Genomic DNA, 22,792 nt, shown 5'->3' with positions numbered 1-22,792 from the left:
GATGCCCCTAAATCTAGTCGCCCTAATGTGTCTTTTTACAGGAAAGACACTGCTATAAGATTCACAGCCCCAGAAACAGATTTGAAACGGCTCCCCAAATCCAACAACAGTGTAATCTTGTTAAAAAAAAAATTCTCTCTTTCTACAGTTATGAACAAATTGAAGAAATTTAATTTGCGAAGCTATGTTGCAAGATGCAAGTCAATAATTTCTGTAAAGAACAGAAAGCATTGTCTGGACTTTGTCAGATGCGGTAAAGATCATGACTCTTCATATTGATCGAGAGTGATTTTTAGCAATAAAAGCAAGTTCTGTATGGTAGGCAGTACGTCTGTTGAAGGAAGGATGAAGAATTTAATCCAAAGTGCACAGGTTCAACGCTTCAAGGTGGTGGAGGTTCAGTTTTAGTGTGGGGCACTATTAGTGCCAATGGTCTAAGGCCTATAGATCACATGCAAGGTCGAATTAATTCAACCAAGTACATTAATATGTTGACTGGGCATTTTCTACCCTACTTTGTTACACGTGATCACACGCATAATATAGTAGAGTATTGTGTTTTAAAATTTCCCGTAAATTGTGTATGTGTACGTACGAGGAGTATGCAATAAGTAATGCCCCTGACCTACTTCCCATAGCAGTAGAACAACGAAACTTGGAACAGTTATTAGTCTTTCTCTACATAGAAATCACCCAGAGTTATGCATTTCTTCCATTGTTTGATGCAGCTCTGGAGACCGTTTTTGTAGAACACCCCAGGTTAGTCCTCCAACCACGACGTGACTTCAGAAATCAAGGCTGCATCATCTAGGAAACGCTTTCCTTTCAAAAACAACTTCATGGCTGGAAAGAGGTGAAAGTCAGAGAGTGCAAGGTCAGGAGAGTAGGGGGATTTCATAACCACACGCCCGTGCTTCTGATCTGGCGATCTGCGAGTTGTGGACCGGAGCGTTGTCCTGCAGGAGGAGGGTACCTTTGCTGATCTTGCCCCGCCTCTTGATTTTGATAGCTTCCCTTAATTTCCTCAAAAGTGAAGCATAATAGACTCCTGTAATTGTGGTACCCTTTGCCAGGAAATCTGTCATCACTATTCCGTCCTGGTCCCAGAAGACTGTGAGCATGACCTTGCCAGCGGAGGGCTGCACCCTTGCCTTCTTTGGAGGTGGTGAGTCCAAGTGCTTCCACTGCATTGACTGGGTTTTAGTCTCTGGATCATAGTGATGGACCCAGGTTTCATCCTGTGTAATAAGTCTTTTGAAAAACTTTGACTCCTCTTCTTGGCACATCTACAAATTCATCCTCGAGCACTCTACGCATTCTCGCTTCTGGAATGGTGTGAGCAACCTGGGAATCCATCTGGCAGACACCTTATACAGACCCTGTACTAATCTTGACATCTTGGGCTATTTGTCAAATAGTAATGCGCCGATCTTCCAAAATGGCAGCCTCAACTTGACAGACAGATGCCTCATCAATGGCAGAAGAGGAGGCGACCAGTTCTGGGAGCTGTTTCCACAGACTTCCGGCCATGTTTGAATTGACGATGCCAGCGTTTTACAAGGTCATATGATGGGGCATTATCACCATAAGTTTCTTTCATTTCATCAGAAGTCTCTTGTGGTGTGCGTCTTTTCAAATACAACAAGGCCGATAGCCATTAGTCGCATGCTGTCGTGTAATGAATGAATGCGTGAATGTAGGATTGACATGAAATTCTTAAAGATAAACTAAAATGACCGAAAAATAGGCTGAAATGACTTAAATAAATAAAAAGTAAATGACTTAGAATGACTTTAATGAACTTAAGGATGAATTGAATGACCTTAAGAATGACTTCAATGCTTAAAAAATAACTGGAATCCTTCACAAACCACTTGAATGATCTGAAGAATGACTTTGAGACTGACTGGTTGTAAAGTGGGTGATCATTTTACATTAAATTAATAGAGAAAAGTGATCCCCCACTTTATATCACAATAAGTACAGCATGTAGTAAGAACAGATATTACATTTTGATCTTAGCCAAAAAGCCAAGAAAAGGGTATTTATTTGCTCCCCCACCAAGCAAATTAGGCACAAAGCCGATTTTTAATGTGAGGAGTGAAGGGGAAATGGGGACCAACTCCCCGGGGAGTATGGGAGCTGGATAGTGACAATTGGTATGAAGGGTTGCCCCTACATTGACCAAGGTCTTATATGTGGGGTTGCTCCCACGTATGGTCTTTGTTTGCAGTATCTGCCGGAACAGATACTACACTTTGAGATTTTAAATTTTTTATTCACAGGAAAAAAATACAATTGTGAAAATGAACAAAACACTTAGGCACAAGGCCAACGTTTTTTGTTCATTTTCCCAATTGTATTTTTTCCTGTGAATAAAAAACTTAATATCTTGGCCAAAAGACCAAGAAAGGGGTAAAAAGCTAAGAACAACATCTATTAACAACAGACTTTTGATCTTAACCAAAAAAGCCAAGCACAAAAGTGTTACGGACGGACCGACTTATAGAGTCGCTTGCACGCGACTAAAAACCGGATCACTGCTCGACATTCAACAGGCTCCATTTCACACCTGACTCAGTTAAAACACCTGTAAAACAGAAACCACAATTAGTTCAGAGCTGTAATTCGCCACATAATCCGTAGAGATATAAATCATTGCACATGCAAAATTTCAGCTAGATCAGACAACTGGACGTGGGCCAGGGGCATTACTTATTGCACGCCCTTGTACATATTGAATAAACGGCGTTTAATTCAATGATAATATCGTTGTTTCGGGTTATATTGATTTCATTAACACGGACTTTAGGGGATTTTTTTTTTTTATTTTGGTAAAGTATGATTTTTTACATTTTGTTTTGGTTCTTTTACCAAAACAAATTCATGCTGTTTTTTTTTTTTTGTTGTTGTTTTTTTTTTTTTCTTCTTCTTAGTATTTGAAAATAACTTTAAAGGTGTTTTTGTTTACACAAAAATAATACATTTTCACTAAGATTTTTTTAAAGTTATGGGTTAGTTATATTCTGTGATCGTTGATTAATAAATGCTGGAAATTTCATTAAAACTGTTTGATTTCTTAAATTTTTAAGTGAAGGTAGGGGTTTTTACATTTTGGGGATCGACCATTCATTTTGCACGTACATACTTAGTATACCCCTTTGTTTTTATTATATTTTTTTCATTTTAATTTTTCGATTGTTACTTTTCTGCGCTTTTACCAAGTGAATAAATATTTATATTTGTGCGTTAGACCCTATTTAAAACTAAAGAGGCGCCCCCCACATACACCTTCCCTAAAATATTTAGAAAAATTGATTTTATTGCGATTTTTAAGAATTGTTAACAGAAAAAAAAAGACAGAAATAAGATTCTCATGTAACTGTTGTCTCCCTGATTCTACTTTCGTTTTTGTTTATTTTTTTCTCGCTCACATGCCCCTATTTGAATTCGTAGAAGTGGGCAGACATCAGTGGACTTTTTTTCTTTTAACCAAAATGGTCATTAACTTTATATAAATTATTGCACCGTAAAAATAATTCAATTAAAACAAATAATTTTTCTTATTTCGAATTATTTAATGAAGTAAAAATTCCATTTTTTACTCGATTACTAAATTTAAAGTTAATCTAGCAAATTGCCCCAAAATTTAATAAACAAGAATATCGTAAACTGGATAACTTGAAACTGCTACGACAAAAAATATAACTTTTTAATTTTAGTAATCAAGTGAAAAAAAGACATTTTTAATTTATTAATTCAAAATGAGAAAAATAATCTTTTTAAATTTATTTTTACTGTGCAATAATTTATTAGTTGATTATTAAATTAAATTTAAAAAGCTTTTTTTGTTTTCATAGTATTTTCAAGTTAAATTCAGTTTTTACGGTATTTTTTTTTTTATTAAATTGTTAGATAATTTTTGCTAGAATAACTTTTTAAATGTAGTAATCAAGTAAAAATATTTCTTTAAATTTATTTTTACTGTGCAATAATTTTATATCAGATTGAAATAGGTTAAACTTTTAAAAAAACATCGTTAATGACCGTTTTGGTACAAAAAGGTCCACTGATGCCGTCCCACTACTACGAATTCGGAATAGGGGTATGTAAACGAGAAAACGCAAACGTCGAATCAGGGAGACAACGAGAACCAGAAATAAATATAACCGAAGGCAACAAAAACTACTTTTTACCTAACAGTCTTTATTTACAATTTTATCTGAAATTGCGTTTGTGTGTGTGCCAAACAAAATTTAGATTTTATTTTAAAAAAAAAAAAAGAAAAATAAGTTATGTCTGCAAGAAGCGAATAAACTAATTTTCCAAACATGTTAAATATTTCCTCATTCAATAAATGAGTTACAAAGTAAGGGACATAACCTAAGTATTTTAGTAAATTTCTGCTTCGCGAGAATCGATTGTGTAAAATTTCCGTCATAAATCCCATAGAATCCTCGATTATTATAAATATTAACATCAAATTTCATAAGAACATTCAAATATGTATCTTTCGGAAGAGGAAGAGACGTGTGAGGTTGTTCCGTCGCCACGAGGACGCGACATGTTGATTATCCGGAATTATTTAATGTGGTGGCATAAATCTTTCAAGGCGGCTTCCTATTGGCGATGTCGAGAATGCCAATCGCGTTCTTGCAAAGGTCGAGCTGTGACGAAACTTTCGGATACTGGAAAACATGTTTTGATCAAATGCTCCGACCATAATCATCCTCCAAATGCGCACGAAGCGGCCAAACTTTCTAACTTAAAGAAAAAGACAAAGAATACACTCAATCTACCCGCGCAGCTTACTCAACCTTGTATTACGTCCGTGTCTTTGGAATTATCGCCGTCTATGCCTTTAAACGTTGACGCTCATCAGAAAATAACCAGATTTCAGCGACATATCGAGAAAACAATTGTTAAAACAGAGGTAATACGAAAAAAAAAAAAAAAAAAAAAATGGGACGTTGGAGTAGAATTATATCTTCAACGATTAATTCATAATGTAGTCTCTTATCTTTATAAACAAGTACAGACAAGAGGCTTACTTATGGAAGAACAATAACTAGTTCATAATTTTCTCGTCGACAGTGTGATATCCTTCTAGATGGGGGAATTAAAATTCTTTTGGTTTGTTTTACAATATACATTAGTACGAAAAAGTAATCAAAAACAAGTATATAACAAATAAATGGGCTTTAGTTAAGCATCGCACTTTGTTTATAAAGTCATTTAGCGGAAGTGACGTCAAAAATTTTTTAAGTATGGATGACCAAAGCTGTATATTAATGTATCTGTTTTTATATGCAAATATAAAAATAGAAGTCTTTTCTAGCAGTCTTTATTTGAACTTTTATAACAATTTTTATATAATTAAAAAAAAAAAAAAAGTTTATAACCTTTTTTTTTTAAATATTTAACTTTTTTTAGTTTCATAATAAAAATATATTAAACTATTTTGCAAACATCAGAGGTGTTGGTGATTTTATTTATATACATTTATTTTTTTACACAGTGATCACCACTTATCAAGGCCCGGAAGCCACTCGGAGATAAGGGTTATTGCAAGTACATTACGTTAGTGTGGAGATTATTACATCAAACATAAAAATAGAACTTTTATGAACAAAATATGGTGCTAGAACATTTATTGAACCACTTTTTTTTTTTTTTTTTTCAAATATGTTTATGAACTTTTAGTTTTTTAATCAAACATAAAAATAGAATTTTATAATGAACTTACAAAAAAGTATGGTAATCTGGAAGAAAGAGAGAGCCTATTTTCTCCGTTTAACTATAGGTGGCGTTACTGTCTGTCCACCCAGTTTATGAAAGCACAAAATATATATATAATGCCACCCTTGAAATAGAAATAAATGTTTTTGTTATATTTTAATTTTAAACATGTTTTTTTTTGGGGGGGGGTGCAAACATACTTAAGTTTTATTTTAATTTTATTTTTTTTCAAGCATATTTACGTTTTTTCTTTTTGTTTTTCAAACCTATTTAAGTTTTTTTTTTTTTTTTTTTTTTTTTTTCAAACATATTTACGTTTTGTTGCTCGTTTATTTTCAAACATTTACGTTACCCCCAAACACAATTACGTTTTTTTTTTTTTTTTGCAAACATTTTTTTGTTTTTGTTATTTATTTTTTTTAATTTTATTTTATTTTTTTTTCAAATATAGTTTCTTTATCTTTTTTTATTTTGTAAACATGCGCAATCTTAGCAGTATCAGAATTTTTGTAGGAATTTTTGACACCCCTAACACGAAACTGCGAATACAATATAAAAATCTCGTAATTTCTCTGTTAAAAGTGGGTTATTTATTTTCTTTATGGATTATACTTCCAAAATAAACTATTACAGTTGTTTTAAAAGTAATAAAAATATTTTTATTTTTTTTTTAAAACAGTAATGAATTTTCCGAACTCAATATTTTTCAATTTTTAAACTCAATATTTTTAAATTTTTAAATTTTAAAAATCTATCAAAATTTTTCTATTGATTCTATTTTTACGATATTTTCAGGGTCAATGTGAAATTTTATGTTCTTTCCAATAAACCGAATATAATATTTTAGACAAACGTTTTTTTTAAATTCACGCCCCCCCCCATTTTCACGCCCCCCCCCCATTTTGAAATGTCTATTAAAAAGTAAATAATTAATTTATGTTTAATAGGTTTATATATCACAAATTGAAGAGAAAAGGTCAATAAATAATATATTCAAATTTAAAACAAAAAAAAAATCAGTTTTTTAGAAATTTACCTGTAAAGTCCGAAGTTTAAAACCTTATTTTATAAGAACACATTTTTTCTTTTTGTCTTTTTTTTTTTTTTTAATGAAACCTTGGTCCTTGCTCCTTTAATTGAAAAAAAAATTAGGGCTTGAATTACATTTTTCGAGGAGTTATAAGCTTAGAAAGATAGGGGGTCGAATAATTTACGCCTCTCATTTTGAAATGTCTATTAAAAAGTAAATAATTAATTTATGTTTAATAGGTTTATATATCACAAATTGAAGAGAAAAGGTCAATAAATAATATATTCAAATTTAAAACAAAAAAAAAATCAGTTTTTTAGAAATTTACCTGTAAAGTCCGAAGTTTAAAACCTTTTTAAAAAAAAAAAAACACATTGTTTTGTTTTTGTTTTTTTTTTAATAAAACCTTGGTCCTTACTCCTTTAATTGAAAAAAAAAATTAGGGCTTGAATTACATTTTTCGAGGAGTTATAAGCTTGGAAAGATGGGGTGGAATTATTCACTATTTTCACGAAATTTCTGACACTGCTAAATCTATTACGATTTTTGCCGCCAATTAACCCTTGCCAAACCACATAATGGATGCATAGGATGCAATTGTTGATTACATTTTACCTCTAAGTGTTTTCTTGAGTATTCCTTAAAGGATGTTCTCTTAGTAACGTAAAAAAGGATGTTCTCTTAGAAACGTAAAAAAAAAAAAAAAAAAAAGTTTGAAAATAAACAAGCAACAAAACGTAAATGTTTGGGAAAATAAAACTTAAATATGTTTGCAAAAACAAAAAAAAAAACGTAAATATGTTTGAAAAAAAAAAAAAAAAAAACATTTAAAATTAAAATATAACAAACATTTATTTTTATTTCAAGGGTGCTTACTGCTTCTTCCCGTAACTGGGTGGACAGACAGTAACGCCACCTATAGTCAAATGGAGGAAACAGGCTCTCTTTCTTCCAGATTACCAAAAGTATCTAAGAAAGAATATTTCTGAAATAATTGTTTTTTATTCGTGGCCCAGTTCATAAATATTTAAAAAAAAAAAAAAAAAATTAATGGTGAAGTTTTTTTGTTTTTTTTTATATATAAAGGTTAAATTCTGTTATGAAAGTTCAAATAAAAACTGTTTGAATAAAACATTTTTACATTAGCATTAAAAAAGATACGTTCGTGGCTACCCAGGACCGTGGTTAGTTTTGGTAAAAATTTGTCTGACGTCACTTCCGCCGAATGGTTTTGTAAATAAACAAGTGCGATGGTCAACTAAAGCTAATAAATGTTATCAAAAACTGGATAAGTTCCTCTTCTATGTAATTGGAAAAGTTTTCAGTGGTTTTACTCACTTTAAAACGTTTATTCGATTCGAAAAACAAATAGTGTCTAGCGTTATGTGAGAAAAAGAAAAAAAGGTAGGATTTGACTCTAAAATAAAATATTGTAAGAAACATACCCAATAAATATCACGGTAACATTTTGTTGGATTGTTTTCTAACAGTATTTTGTTGTATTTTAAAATAATTTTTGAAACTTCAAATGTCAAAGTGTCAACTCGCGGCCTTTTTCTTATTCTCACGTATTGTTTGACAATATTTGTTTTTCGAATCGAATAAACGTTTAAAAGTGAGCACATTACGAAAATCATTTTCCAGATAGGTAGAAGAGTAATTTATTTGCTATATATTTGTGTGTGCGTGTGTTTTTTTTTGGGGGGGGGTAGCCACTTTTTCGTACCAATGTGTATTGTAAAACAAACCCGGCAAATAAATATTAGCTTCTTTTTCTCCTATTTATAAAGATGGCGACTATATTTCTAGTTTTCATTTTGGCGTTTCACGTGTACAATAAAACTTTCTATAGCTTTTAAATTATTATTTTAATTAAAACTTGGTTTGATTATAAATAAACCGTTTAAGAATAATACTGAAATCCGTTTCACACTAAATAATCTACGTGACCGAAATAAGGATTAAACCTTTTATGTTGTTCTGAACTTAAAATGATAATCATAAAATTGTTGTCGATCGATCACACATATAAACCTACAGTGTCGGCAAAAAGAAAGTCCGCACCTGTAATTGTTTCAAAAATTGCAAATTTAAGCTAAATTTAATGTAACTGTTTAAACAACCTATACCTCGTTTGATTCGCCTTTTATTCCTTTATAATTTTTCCTCTTCATATTTGACTTTTAATTTAAATATTCTAGTGTTCATGTCAATTTAAAAAAAAATAACTTTAAATTGAGGAGGCAAAAAGAAAGTCCACAGCAACAAATTCGCTTAAATTATCGCCCCTAAATCAGTTTAAAATATTCACCAACAGGCAACAAAGCATCTCTAATCATAATTGTTTTTCCAAGTTATACAACGTAACATTTAGTCCATATGCCACGACTTAGTGATCGTCAGGAGCTCATTAATTTCCACCTTTCTGGTTTATCCAATCGAGAAATCGGTCACAGATTGAAATGTCATGAGAAAACAGTATGAAAGACTGTGCAAAAGCACCAAAACACCTGCAGTACTACAGTTACTTCTAACAGGGAAGACAATGCTATCAAGATCCGCAGCCTAAGAAACAGGTTTGAAACAGCTCCCCAAATCCAACAAGAATGCAATCTTGTTAAAAAGTGCTCTTTTTCTATTGTCAAGAAAAGATTGAAGGAATTTAATTTGCGAGGATATGTTGCAAGATGCAAGGCAATGATTTCTGTAAAGAACAGAAAGCGCTGTCTGGACTTCATCAGATGCAATGAAGATCATTACTCTTCATGTTGGTGAAAAGTGCTTTTTAGCGACGAAAGCAAGTTCAATAGGCTAGGCAGTGATGGTAAGTAGTATGTCCGTCAGAGAAAAAGTGAAGAATTTAATTCTAGGTGCTCAGTTTCAACACTGTAAGGTGGTGGATGTTCAGTTTTAGTGTGGAGCATTATTAGTACCAATGGTCCAGGGCCTATAGTTCATTTGCAAGGTCGAATTAATTCAACCAAGTACACTAGCATGTTCACTGAGCATTTTCTACCCTACTTTGGTTGGAATTTGGATGATAATTCCATCTTCATGCAGGATAATGCTCCCATTCACACAGCTGGCAATTTCAAGAGGTTCCTGGAAGAGCATGATATTCCCTGTTTGGATTGGACTGCACAATCTCCAGACCTCAATCCTATCGAAAATGTATGGCATTACATCAAGCAACAGCTACGCAATGATAAAATTTCAAATTTGGAAGAACTTTGGACAAAAATTAAACAAAAGTGGGATGCCCTTTCCCTGGAGTATTGCTGCAGTCTAATTCAAGGAATTCCCAAAAGATTGCAGGCTATCAAATTGCAGAAGGGCTATGCTACTAAATATGAACTAGTTCATTGTGTTCCTGTTGTATTTGTGTTGCATTAATGTCCTAAGATTACATTTAAATAACAATTTTTCATTGTGCTGACTTTATTTTTGCCTCCTCAATTTGTAGTTATTTTTTTAAATTGACGTGAACGCTAGAATATTTCCATTAAAAGTCAAATATGAACAGGTAAAATTATAGAAGAATAAAAAGCCAATCAAATGAGGTATAGTTTGTTTAAACAGTTACATTAAATTTAACTTAAATTTGCAGTTTTTGAAAAAATGTGCAGACTTTCTTTTTGCCGCCTGTGTACTTCAGTGTGACCACGTAAATAGAAGGCAGTTCCACTAATGTCACGTAACTTGCTGATGTCATAGAATAAAGTACAATGGCCACGGTTAGGCAATGGACGACTATTACAGGAATTATTTTAATATGGATGCATTTTTAACTGAAAACAATTCTTTATAAATTAAACTTCACTACAGTATTTTCCCCCAAAAAATACTCCTGTGTCCAAATGTAAATAATTCTTTATCTTTCTGAAAAGAAAATGCAATCACTTTTGGACAAGTGTTAATTTCTTTGAGAATTGAAACCAAAAATAACTTAATTGCCTAACCGTGGCCATTGTACTTTTATTCTGTTGGTATGAGCAAAAATAACCGAAAAAACGAACCCCTATGCTTTTGATTTTTATGCTTATTTTTTAAATTTTATTCATTTATTTATTTTTTTCTTACGTTTTAATTTTGATTGTGTTTGAATGATAAGACTAAAGTTAATCTCTAAGGGGGGGGGTATATTAACGTGTTTAAAGAATACAGTGAAAAATGTTTTTTTTTTTTTTAAATCAAATTTCAAGTCCAAATAAATTAACTTTAAAAATCTCTGAAAAAATAATTATCAGTTTTCTGAAACTATTTCAACAGTAATTAGTAAATCTTAAGATACCAAATGAAAGAAATTGCATATACTTTTTTAAAGACTTTTTTTTTTTTTTGCATAACTTCTCCTCCCCACACACACCACTTTTCTTTTTTTTTTTTTTAAGGCGATTTATGTTAAACAAGTGTCTTCACTGAAATGTGAACACAAATCCTGCTGATTTTTACGAAATTATCGATCACGGGAATTGTAATAATTTCGTTTATTTAATTTTGTTGTAATTAAAAAAGAAAATACTTATTTAATTAGAAAATTTTTAAATGTATGCAAGTAAGAATTTATTTTTCTCCAAAAAAAAAAGTTTAATATTTAACTTAGTGTAATTTTGTTTTTTATTCGGTAATTACTCTAACATTATTGATGACGTCTTTTTACTGTTTTTCCTTAGAATTTGAAATAACTTTTGTAAAGTGTTCAAAAAGTCCATTTTAGCAATTACATTACTCGATTTAAATTTTATTATTCATTAAAAAATAAACTAAAACAATTCTTTATAAATGAGAATCCAAATTTGAAAGAAAATGATTTACTAATGGAAGTTATAATTTTATTTTTTGTTTTTTCCACCATTCTGGTCACCTATACTTCAAATTATTTTTTTAGTATTTTTTTTTTTTTGTGAACCCAGGAACTCAATGTGAAAAAAAATGTATTATTTATTTTCCAGATTATAAAAACATTCCTATGCTCATACGTTCATGCATACAATGGTAACCTATGTAATATTCTGTTTGATCCTTCCTTGGTTAGTCTTTACATTATGCTTTGAAAAACACCAAATACAGTTTTTTATGATTAAACAGCTTAAAAATAAAAAAGGAAAAAGGCAAATTCGCAAATAAAAAGGCCGATCTAACAACCCTCAACAAAAATATGAGTGACGTCCATTTTATGTAGCTCTGTTTTCGAATGTCATTATAGTAATATATAGGATCATTGAGTGAGAAAGGAACTCATAGTAATTTCAACATGCGGCAGTTCTTCACTGAAGAAAGAAGTCAGTAAAATATTACGTAAAAAGAGAACATTCTGGTTTTATTATTTCTATTGAAATATGTAACACAATATTATTTTTTTAGTATTTACAGGTACTTATTAATTTCTCATTTTAGTCAGTTCTATATTTAAATTCATGCAGATTTTGTATTACTGCAGAGACAATTTTCTATTGAATATTATATTGTACCTAATATATAGTGATTTAAAATTTTTTTTTTTTTTTTTTTTAAATAGCTTGGGGTACCATCAGCTAGAATCGAAACCAACACATGTAATGCTTCAGCCATGTTCCATACCATTTGAGCTGTTAACAGATTTAAAATAAAACAACTTCACAAAAGTAATAGAAATATGTTGGCAAGTTAATGAACAGTTTACATTTCAACTTGCTGACATATTTCTGTAATTGAGTCATAGTTCCTGTCTGGGGTCTATCATTTATTTACAAACTACTTGTTTACAAAATGTTCACCTTTTGAAAACAAATTAATCTAAATGAGAATAAAACTAAACTCCTTAGTTTTTAAATAAATTCCTTTGCATAGAAAATCTGATGATATCCGATGATGGTAAAAAATGTTTAAAATAAATTATGCTCTCAGGGGGAAAAGAAACCATTTTTCAAATGATTATGGGAAATAACAGAGCAAGTTGGACAACCCAAACCAGACTTATAAAACAAATTAATTTACAAACCAATCGTATGCCAAAAATTGTACCGTTTCGGCATAAAATGACCCAATGACAGTTGACATACCATGTAAAATTCCTCAATCGATCGGGACACGTAAATTCCTATTTGCTTGCATCCCCACACGGACAATTCGGTTTTTAACTAGGTTATTCATTGAGTCATTTTGTTTTGGTGATTGCAATTAGTTAGCTAATGGATCTATTGTTTGTTTATCTCCCCCTCTTTTTTTTTTTTTTTTTTTTTTTTTTTTTCAGTTTTGACCATATAAATATCTCAACACAAAGTCGGTTTTAATGTTATGAAAATTCACCTCTCTAATAAATAAATAAATAAATAAAAGCGGCACGTTGGATTGGGACAAAAATAAATATTGCCACAATCATGAAGGATTTTTCTTTTACTGACTGAAAACAGTAGGTGAAGTGTCATATCAAAAGTTGTTTGTAGCAGTGTGTTTCTGTTGAGACTGACAAAAAAAAATTCGGGTTTGTTTTACTATACACATAGATTCGAAAAAGTTGTCAAAAAAACAAATTTGGAAAAGTTTTTAGTGAAACGTTTTTTTAAAACGTGTAATCAGTTCGAAAATCATTAAGTACCTTCAATGTGTGCCACAATTTTAACCCGCACTGTATGTAACACAGTGTAACTGTAAGTTAATTTAATTTTATCATCCTAACTTTTTTACCATTTTAAAAGAAGCTTCAAATAAACTGCTAATATTTTTTTAAATTTTTACAGCATACAAAAATAATGAAAATGCGAGACAAACATCGTGTTTACATTATTGATGCTTTAAAACAATGTTCCTATGTAGTGAAGTTTTTGAAGCCATGGACTTACCCATGTTTTAAAAATCTAGCAAAAATCAAATAAGTCATATTTTCCTGAGATTTCTGAGATTCATCATTTGAGACAGAAGTGCAAAAAAAGAAAGAAAAAAAAAACGTGATGAATTAACCCAAAAATGAATTAGGTCACATATCAATTCCGCAGTGAAGTTTGTTTTGGTTTAGTTTCAGTAGTCATGCATCACACTCGAATTCTAAATGAATTTTTTTGTTTTAATTTTAATTGAAGTGTAATGCAAGTGAAATCACGATATCGTTGCGTTGTAATAATAAATGATAAAGAATAAATTCTTTGTGTATAAGTAAATGTTGAGTTGAAAGCACTAATAAATAAAGGTAATAGTTAGATTTCACGACTAGAGTCAGTAAAACCGGAAGTAAGAAGCGGTTAGTCTTGCAGGTTACGCCTTACACTAACTAAAAAAAAAAAAAAAGCAAAAAGAAAGTAATATTGATAATCGCGTTTTCTTTTTTTTTTATTATGGGAAAAACAGAAAGCATAAATCAGAAAAAAGATATATATAAAAAAAAAAAAAAAAACGGCATAAATAGCCTTGTACGGTTCCAAACTGGTGTTTCCTCATACTGTTCCTTGTGAACGCATCCGCTGCGGTGTAAATGGGGAGCGGGGAAAGGAGGAATCTAATAGAGAGAAAAGATGTTGCAACTTCCATTTATTCTGACCGATTTTGGCAGTGGACTCACCGGAAAAAAATACCATTGTCGAAGAACTGTAGAGGTCTATAACACATCTCAGATAATGTGCTACAGTTTGTACGCATTACATTTGCATGTAATGTCATGATTTTTAATCCTATTAAGGTCAAAGTCGGGGGGGGGAATGAGTTCATTTTATTTATATAGATAGAGAAGATAAAATTCTGTTATTTATTTCACTTACCTTAAAGCTGTAAATAAAATTGGACATAAAATCAATATTATATCAAAAAAAAATACACACTTTTTCTTGATGATTTTTTTTTTTTTTTTCGGTAATATAATTATTTGAATTACAAACAAAACATTCTAAAAATAATTATTCCCAAAAAGCTTTAAATGATATTAAATTCAAATATTTTATGATATGAAGTTTTTTGGGGGTTTTTAATAAGAGGTTTCCAATATTAAAAAAAATGTATTCATTTCATAGAATATATGACCCTTAAGATAATAAAAATTGCAAATACAAAATCGACCTAAAAACAATTTATTTGGATTTGATTATTTAAAATGATAGTGGGTGATCTTTATTTTCTGGCGCTTTTTTTCCAAAAAGTACAGAGGCCTGTAAGCAACATGATCTTTAGATACATAAGTATCAAGAGAAGATGTTAAAATTAATTTTATTTTATTAACTCTCGTTTGTGTAGTTAGTTAAACTCATCTATTTGTTTTAGAAGTAAATATGAAAATCTGATAGCAAAAAAAAGTTACTTTCATTAGCACTTATAGCGTCAATGCCCAGCCATAGAAATTGACTCAAAAAATAGTAAACACAAGAAATAATGACGTTGCTGTTATTGTGTAAAACGCTGACATTTTACACACAGCTTTGGTGATGCCTAAAAATCATAGTGTTTATCGATATGTGAAAAAGACAAATGGTGATGAACTCTTTAGTTGAATATGTTAAGTTTGGGAAAATGTGTTAAAACTAAAAAATTATATAAAATACTGTTAGAAACTCACTCAATATATGTTAACATGACATGGGCTGACATATATTCGGTGAGTTTCTAACAGTATTTTTTATAATTTTTTAGTTGGAACTCATTTCCCAAATTTAACGTATTCAACTAAGGGTTCACCGCCATTTGTCTTTCACATATATCAATACACACTGTATGATTTTCGAGTCAATTACATGTTTTAGAGTGAGTAAAACCACTAAAAACTTTTCCAGATAGGTAGAAGAGTAACTTATCTTGCCTTTGATAACATTTGTTATATATTTGTTTTTTGACAACTTTTTTTAATCTATGCGTACAGTAAAACAAACCCCAAAAGTCCAATTATTATTAACAATGGGTGCTAATAGCGGAGAGGGGACAGAGAATGGTTCGTGTACGAGTGGTACTTCTTCTTGCGGATTATTATCAAATGGACACTGATCTATCAGATTAGCAAAAAGAAAAAAAAAAAAAAGAATGAATAAAAACGGTTACTATTTAAATATTTATAGGGAATGGACAATTTCTAATGCCACGTTTCTAGTAAATCGATCACCCATTTAAGAACCACTCAACATTATTAAGCCAAATTTCGTGAATTTAACTCTTTTTAAGCACTTTGGCTTTTTTTTCAATCTTTATGGATTTATGTGAAGAGAGCTAGTGGCACAAATAAATTTGAAATTCTTTGTTAGATCGCGTGCATATTTTTCGGCACTTGTACAGTTTAATCAAGACATTAAAGAAATGAAAATATCGAAAAAAGGTTTTGTACGTATCCATTTTGAACTGAAGATCTCCGAAAAGAAAAATTTTTTGAACATGCCACAAGGAGATAACTCAATTTAAAGTGCCAACACTCTCCCTATCTTTAATACTAGCCTTTCTTCCTAAAAATCGAACCTTTTCTCGGTATCATAACAAATTGTTTTTCGCAGTTTAAAAAAAAAAAAAAAATACTTGATGAAATTAGATGAAATTTTTTTTTTGGAGAACTTCATTCCATAATGAATACGTACAATTTAAACTGTTTTCGATATTTTCATTTTTTAATGTCTTGATTAAACTGTACAATAGGCATTGCCAACCAAATGTGAAAAAAGAACGCATGATTCCGTGATGTCAGACTTGTGTTAACTATATGAACTATGGAAAAGCAAAAGCGACTTAATGATTTTTTTTTAACCTTTGTTTATCTTTTTCAAACTGGAATTAATAATTAATCTTTGTTATAATTTTGTTAGGTTTTAAGATTTACACAGTTTAATGATTAATAATATTTTAAACAGTCGTATATGAAATGGTTTTACTGAATGTCCATTTGGTTAACTACCGGCTTCCATACTTTTGTTCAGTAAAAAGACACAAATATCAGAGCCGTCTATAAAATGCTAAATATTTGTGCAATATTTTTAAATCGGTTTTAATTTGACGATAAAATAGCTGACAAGGGTCATGTTTATATTAAGTTTTAATATTTAGAAAAAAAAATTAAACAATTAATTAAAAAATCTGTTGTAACAGAACATTTTAAAATCAAGGAATTTTAATCGTTTTAATCTTTTAAAAATTAATTAATTTTTAGGAAGTTTCCTTTTCTTGGCAATTCAACTGATTATAGTATATATTAATTAGAAAAAACGCTATTGAAAAAAAAAAAACAAGATTAAATTTATATCATTTTTTTTAATTACAACTTCAAGATAAGTTTTTGTTCAATATTTAAACTTAAAAAATAAATGTTTTACTTACTTGAACTCTTATGTTTCATAATAAATAGAAATTTTGATAGATTTAAATATATTTTGTTCAATTTCGAAAAAATAAATGGCGGGGCGTACACTAAAAAACATATTTCCTCTCGTATATTTTACGGGAACTGCTTTTTATATATAATTTCATTCTAAAATGGATAAGTATCAAAATCACAAAATTCTGACATTTAGTTGATTTTTGCTAGATTTATTAAACATGGGTATGTTTTCACATTTGGAATGGGAAAGTTATTTTAGAGCGCCAATTATGTAAACACAATTTTCGTCTCGCAATTTCATTAATTTTCGATGAAAAACAATCTTAAAAAGTATTACTAGTTTATTTTGCCCTTCTTTTAAATGTTACAAAAGTTATATTGATATTATTGATTCATAATAAAGTTACATCGTTTCACATATGGGAGGTAATTCTGTGGTGACTTGTGGAGGTGCCATCTTTACAAATACCTTTTTTTTTTTTTTTTTTTTTTATATATATATCAAATATTTTTCATTTGGAACATAAACTATATTTTACTTAAAAATAAAAGTTGTTTAAATTATTTATTCTAAAGTATAGATTAAATTATTAATTTAAAGTAAAAACTGTTTAAAAGTTGTGTTACTATTTATTAAACCTCCTCACGGGACAGAGTTAGACACCAGCGTCGTTTTTTAACGTGGAGAAAAAGTACAAAAATAAAAATTGTCTCAGTCGTGAAGGATTTCTCCTCCACCGAAAGAGAACAAGAAATAGAAGTGCAGCATCTGAAGAACAGATATTACACTTTGATCTTGTCCCGAAGGCCAAAAAAAAGTTTAAAAGTTGTGTTACTTATTTTTTATTTATTTACTAGCATGGGTGCCTGACGTTGCCCGGGTGTTTGGAGGTGTGTTGAGCAAAAAAAAAAAAAAAGTGGTAGTAGGAAGGCAGGCTCGAACCCGTACCGCGAAGGAGGAAAAGAATGAGGAAAAAACGTGACATAAACCGGAAGTGACGTAGTTTAAATTAAGGCTAAACAATCGAAAAGAGGAGATGACTTTCAAAGATGTCGGCGAAAAATGTGACCCCTCCCTGTAGAAAAGTGCCCAGTTGAGGGTGAAGAAATTAATGCTTTTAGCCAATTTTTCGGTATTTGTCGTCTGAAGGGTCGAGCTTCAAAACGATACTGATCTCGTAAAAATCCGCCGCCCCTGTCGAAAGTTTTAGGTAGATATGCAAACATACATTTATATATTGGTAGCTCAAATTTTCGACCCCAACCGATTAAAAAGCTTTCCCTATCTCTGAATACCCTTTATGTAAAATTTAAAATGTTTAGACCAGAAATTGTCTGAGTAATTTGGTAGAGACCGCAGAGGTCAAATTTTTTAAAACTTTGACCCCTATTATGGCCCCTTAACATTTATTGTTTTGGGCTCAGATCAAGTTAGATCCATTTCCAAGGAACCTATATCTAAAATTTCAATTGTTTATACCCAAAATTGGGGGAGACTTTGGTAGAGTTCTCAAAGGTCAAATCGTTGAACTTTGGCCCCTTAACAGCTAAATTTCTGGCCGAAAACGGATTACAAAAATTTTTCCCAAATTTCACTACCCTGTATATCAAATTTCGAGTCTGTAGACTGAAAATTGACAATTATTGTGTAGGGAAATGTACGCAGACAGACTTTTCTAGATATATAGATTTATTTTTTTAATTTTATTTTCTTTGCATTTATTCTACATAAGTAAAAATACAAGTTCTTCAAATTGTTATAAAATGCGCGTGCTTCAGCAAAGGATTTCGCTGAATTTATTTGTGCCACTCGCTCTCCACAAATTCATAAAGAGACGAAACAGGTCCCGTCGATTCGATCTTGGTTTTTGATCGAAAGGTCAAGGCTGCTTTTTGGTCAACGAAATGGCAACTGAGCCATGTTGATTTTTGTTTGTTTGTTTGTTTGTTTGTTTTTACTTATTGAATCTTTACACATATGTGATCGCGCAGTTTTCGAGTTTCGAATGGTAAAATAAGTTAACTTTTTACACGAAGTGACTCCTCATGTAAGATAAGAAACATTTTTAATGCCTTATTTTTCTCGTATTACCCGCAACCTCTATTTAGCGACATTACCGCTACGTCTTATGTTCAATTGTTTTACGATGCCAAGCGAGTTACAAACTAAGGGAGATAACTTGTGTTTCACTTACTGCTTTGTTATTCACTTCTATCTAAACATTTCCATCATCATAAAGCACGTAGAATCCCGGAATATTATCAATAAATATCAAAATATTCAAACCAACTTTAAGAAATTTAATAAATAGTCGAAAATATGGATCTTTCAGAAGAGGAAGAGATATGTGAAACTGTTCCGTCGCGACAAGGACGCGATATGTTGATTATCCGGGATTATCTAATGTGGCGGCATATGTATATCAAGACTACTTATTATTGGCGTTGCCGTGACGGGAAACTTTATTCGTGCAAAAGCCGAGCTGTAACAAGACTTTCGGACACTGGGAAGCACGTCTTGACCAAATATATTGACCACAATCACCCCCCAAATGCGCACAAAACGTTTGAGAAATCACAGTCACAGATAAATAATACAAACAATATATCAACACAGTTTACTCCATCTAATATTACGCCCGTTCATTCGGAATTAGCGCCGTCGATGATTTCGGACACCGACGTACGTAAAGAAATAAACAGAATTCCACGATTTCAGGGACATTCTGAGAAATTACTTAAAGAGGTAAAGTTTTAAAAATAAGAGAAGGGAGAGGGGAGGTAATATTTATTATTATTATTATTATTATTATTATTATTATTATTAATAATAATAATAATACAGTCGCCATCTTTATAAACAAGAGGAGACTAGTTTAGGAAAAACGACAATCTCAAACAATTTCGATCCCAAAATTAAGACGGCGAAAATGGATAGTTAATCTAAATCCGGAACGGAAGTCATTAAGAATGAAACGAAATACGAAACCATATAAAAATATTTTATTTCAAAAAATTATTTTAGTTTTAACACTTCTTGTATTATCATGAAACAATAATAAATTTTTTCCCTTTTCTTTTTTTTTTTTTTTTTTACATTTCTTTAAATAGAGGGTAAAAACTTGTCGAAAGTGTTCTTTTTGGGGGTTGTTTTCAAAATGGAATGGAAATTTAAATTTCCTTCCGCTTTAATTTTTTTTTTTTTTTTTTTTTTTTGCAGAGGTTTAGGAAATTGACCCCACCTCTAAATTCCACAATTCATACTTTTTTTTTTTTCACGTTAATATCACAGATTACAAACTTAATTTTCAGATAAAATATATATATATATATATAATTTTTTTTTTTTTTTTTTTTATCGTCGGGGATCTGTTTTCACTTATAATATTCTACTAAATTGAACATGTACTTTGTGACCGGGTGTATCAGAATTTTTGTAGGAATTTTTGACACCCCTAACACGAAACTGCGAATAAAATATAAAAAAAACTCGTAATTTGGGGGGGGGTATTTTCTTTATGGATTATACTTCCAAAATAAACTATTAAAGTTGTATAAAAAGTAATAGAAATATTATTTAAAAAAAAAAACAGTAATGAAATTAATTGAATTTCACGAGTTCAGTATTTTTCAATTTTTAAACTTTAAAAATCTATCAATTTTTCTATTAATTTTATTTTTACGATATTTTCAGGGTCAATGTGAAATTTTATGCTCTTTCCAATAAACCGAATATAATATTTTAGACAAACTTTCTTTTTTTTTTTATTTTAATTCACGCCCCCCCCCCATTTTGAAATGTCTGTTAAAAAGTAAATAGTTAATTTACCCATCAAAATTGAAGACAAAAAATCAATAAATAATATATTAAAATTCAAAACAAAAAAAATGTTTTTTTAGAAATTTATCCGTAAAGTCCGAAGTTTAAAACCCCTTTTTTTTTTTTTTTTTAAACACGTTGTTTGTTTGTTTTTTGTTTTTTTTTGTTTTTTTTTTTAATGAAACCTTGGTCCTTGCTCCTTTTAATTGAAAAAAAAAAAATAGGGTTTAAATTACATTTTTCAAGTAGTTATAAGTTTGGAAAGACAGGGGGATCGAATTAGTTTGCGCCCCGCCCCCATTATGAAATGTCTATTAAAAAGTAAATAATTAATTTACTCACCAAAGTTTTATATATCACAAATTGAAGATAAAAGATCAATAAGTAATATATTCAAATTTAAAACAAAAAGTGTTTTTTAGAAATTTACCTGTAAAGGCCGAAGTTTAAAACTTTTTTTTTTTTTAAATCACGTTGTTTTTCTTTATTTTTATTTTTTAAATGAAACCTTGGTCCTTGCTCCTTTAATTGAAAAAACAAAAATTAGGGTTTGAATTACATTTTTCAAGTAGTTATAAGTTTGGAAAGACAGGGTGTCGAATTATTCAATATTTTCACGAAGTTTCTGACATACCTAGACCACCATCACTGAGAAAAATATTGTAACTCTCTCACGCGACCGGTGTTTATTCCCGTCTAAAAAGGGGGCGTGGGGGGTACATTTTTTTTACTTTCTTCCCAACTCGATGACGACTTCTACAGGTTATCATAGTAATGTCCTATTTTTGCGTCGGAAAAAAAGTTCAAACGAAATTGAATACAAAGTTTTGGGTATGAGTAAAAAACAATTCAACAGGTCTATTTTACTGTAACACATTTTCCGTTAAATAATAGAAATATTATTTTTTTAAAAAACAGTGTTTACAAAATGCCTGCGCACCTTCATGCAGCCATTTTGTTTACGTAAATTGAATTTTACGAGTTAATTTTTTTTCAATGTTTTCACTTGAAAAATCTTTTAAAATTTTTCTATTGGTTTAATTTTTACGATATTTTCAGGTTCAATGTGAAATTTTATGCTCTTTCCAATAAACCGAATATAATATTCTAGACAAGGTTTTTTTTTTTTTTTTTTATTCAACCACCCCCTATTTTGAAATGTCTATGAAAATGAAAATAATTTTCTCACCTCAAATTTATATAGCAAAAATTGAAGATAGAAGATCAATAAATAAAATAAGCTAATTTAAAACAAAAAAATTAGTTATTTGCAAATTTACCTGTAAAGTCCAAAAATCTATGATATAAAACTGAATGTCTGTGTGTGTGTGTGTGTGTGTCTGGTCTTGAATAGGCTTCTATGTGGTTGACTATTTTAAAAAACTGATTATATATAATAATAGATGTATCGAGACACAGGAATGGGTATGTTTGATCTGGCAGAATGATAGTTCATTAAAATTGTGGGGTCTGAGTATGCGCTTGGTCCACAAAATATGGAAATAAAAAAAATGTTTACAAGTGTTTTTGATATAGATGTACATAAGAATACTTTGATAAGTGTGTTTTAACTTAAATAGGGATGATATAATTAAATTGTGGGGTTTGCGTTCGCGCCTGGCCTCCATAAAATGGAAATAGGCACAAACTTTAATAAAGACTTTTCATATCTATCTGCGTAAGTATACTTTGATAAGTATGTTTCAGTTTGAAGAAATATGATATAATAAAATTATAGGGTGTTCGTTCGCACCTGACCTCCATAGAATGGAAATATTTCACAAAGTTTAACAAGGTTTTTAATATAGGTCCACAGAATATTGTTATAAGTGTTTGTTTCACGGTTTCAGTTTTCACGGTTTAAATTATGAGGTTTATCTATTTTATTTTTACTTTCATCATATTTTGCTTTAGTTTTGATATCCCCAAATTCAACCCAAATTTACAACCC

The 22,792-nt window shown here is 30.4% G+C and overlaps 1 protein-coding gene and 1 pseudogene across 16 annotated transcripts in view; one reads left to right on the top strand and one right to left on the bottom strand.

Moving 5' to 3' along the window:
• The window catches only part of LOC145239758 (uncharacterized), a 340,227-nt gene that overhangs the window by 251,242 nt on the left and 66,193 nt on the right, over nt 1–22,792 (top strand). Inside the window, exon 1 of one of the 16 annotated variants that reach the window (XM_080103174.1) lies at nt 3,975–4,933. The exons of 14 other annotated variants lie outside the window; for them this stretch is intronic. In XM_080103174.1, coding sequence (XP_079959300.1) covers nt 4,505–4,933 — 429 coding nt within the window. In that variant the 5' untranslated portion in view covers nt 3,975–4,504. Of the gene's footprint in view, nt 1–3,974; nt 4,934–19,104; nt 19,768–22,792 lie in introns of those variants that run through there. One more of the 16 variants, XM_080103176.1, reaches the window with a different exon arrangement.
• Nucleotides 1,917–2,043, bottom strand: LOC145240583 (U2 spliceosomal RNA; annotated as a pseudogene).

The sequence above is a fragment of the Euprymna scolopes genome, chromosome 19 (genome assembly GCF_053919585.1).
Source record: "Euprymna scolopes isolate OS-2025 chromosome 19, ASM5391958v1, whole genome shotgun sequence".
Lineage (NCBI taxonomy): Eukaryota > Metazoa > Mollusca > Cephalopoda > Sepiida > Sepiolidae > Euprymna > Euprymna scolopes.
Note: the sequence above shows the minus strand (reverse complement) of the source record. Positions and strands in the feature narration are given on the sequence as shown.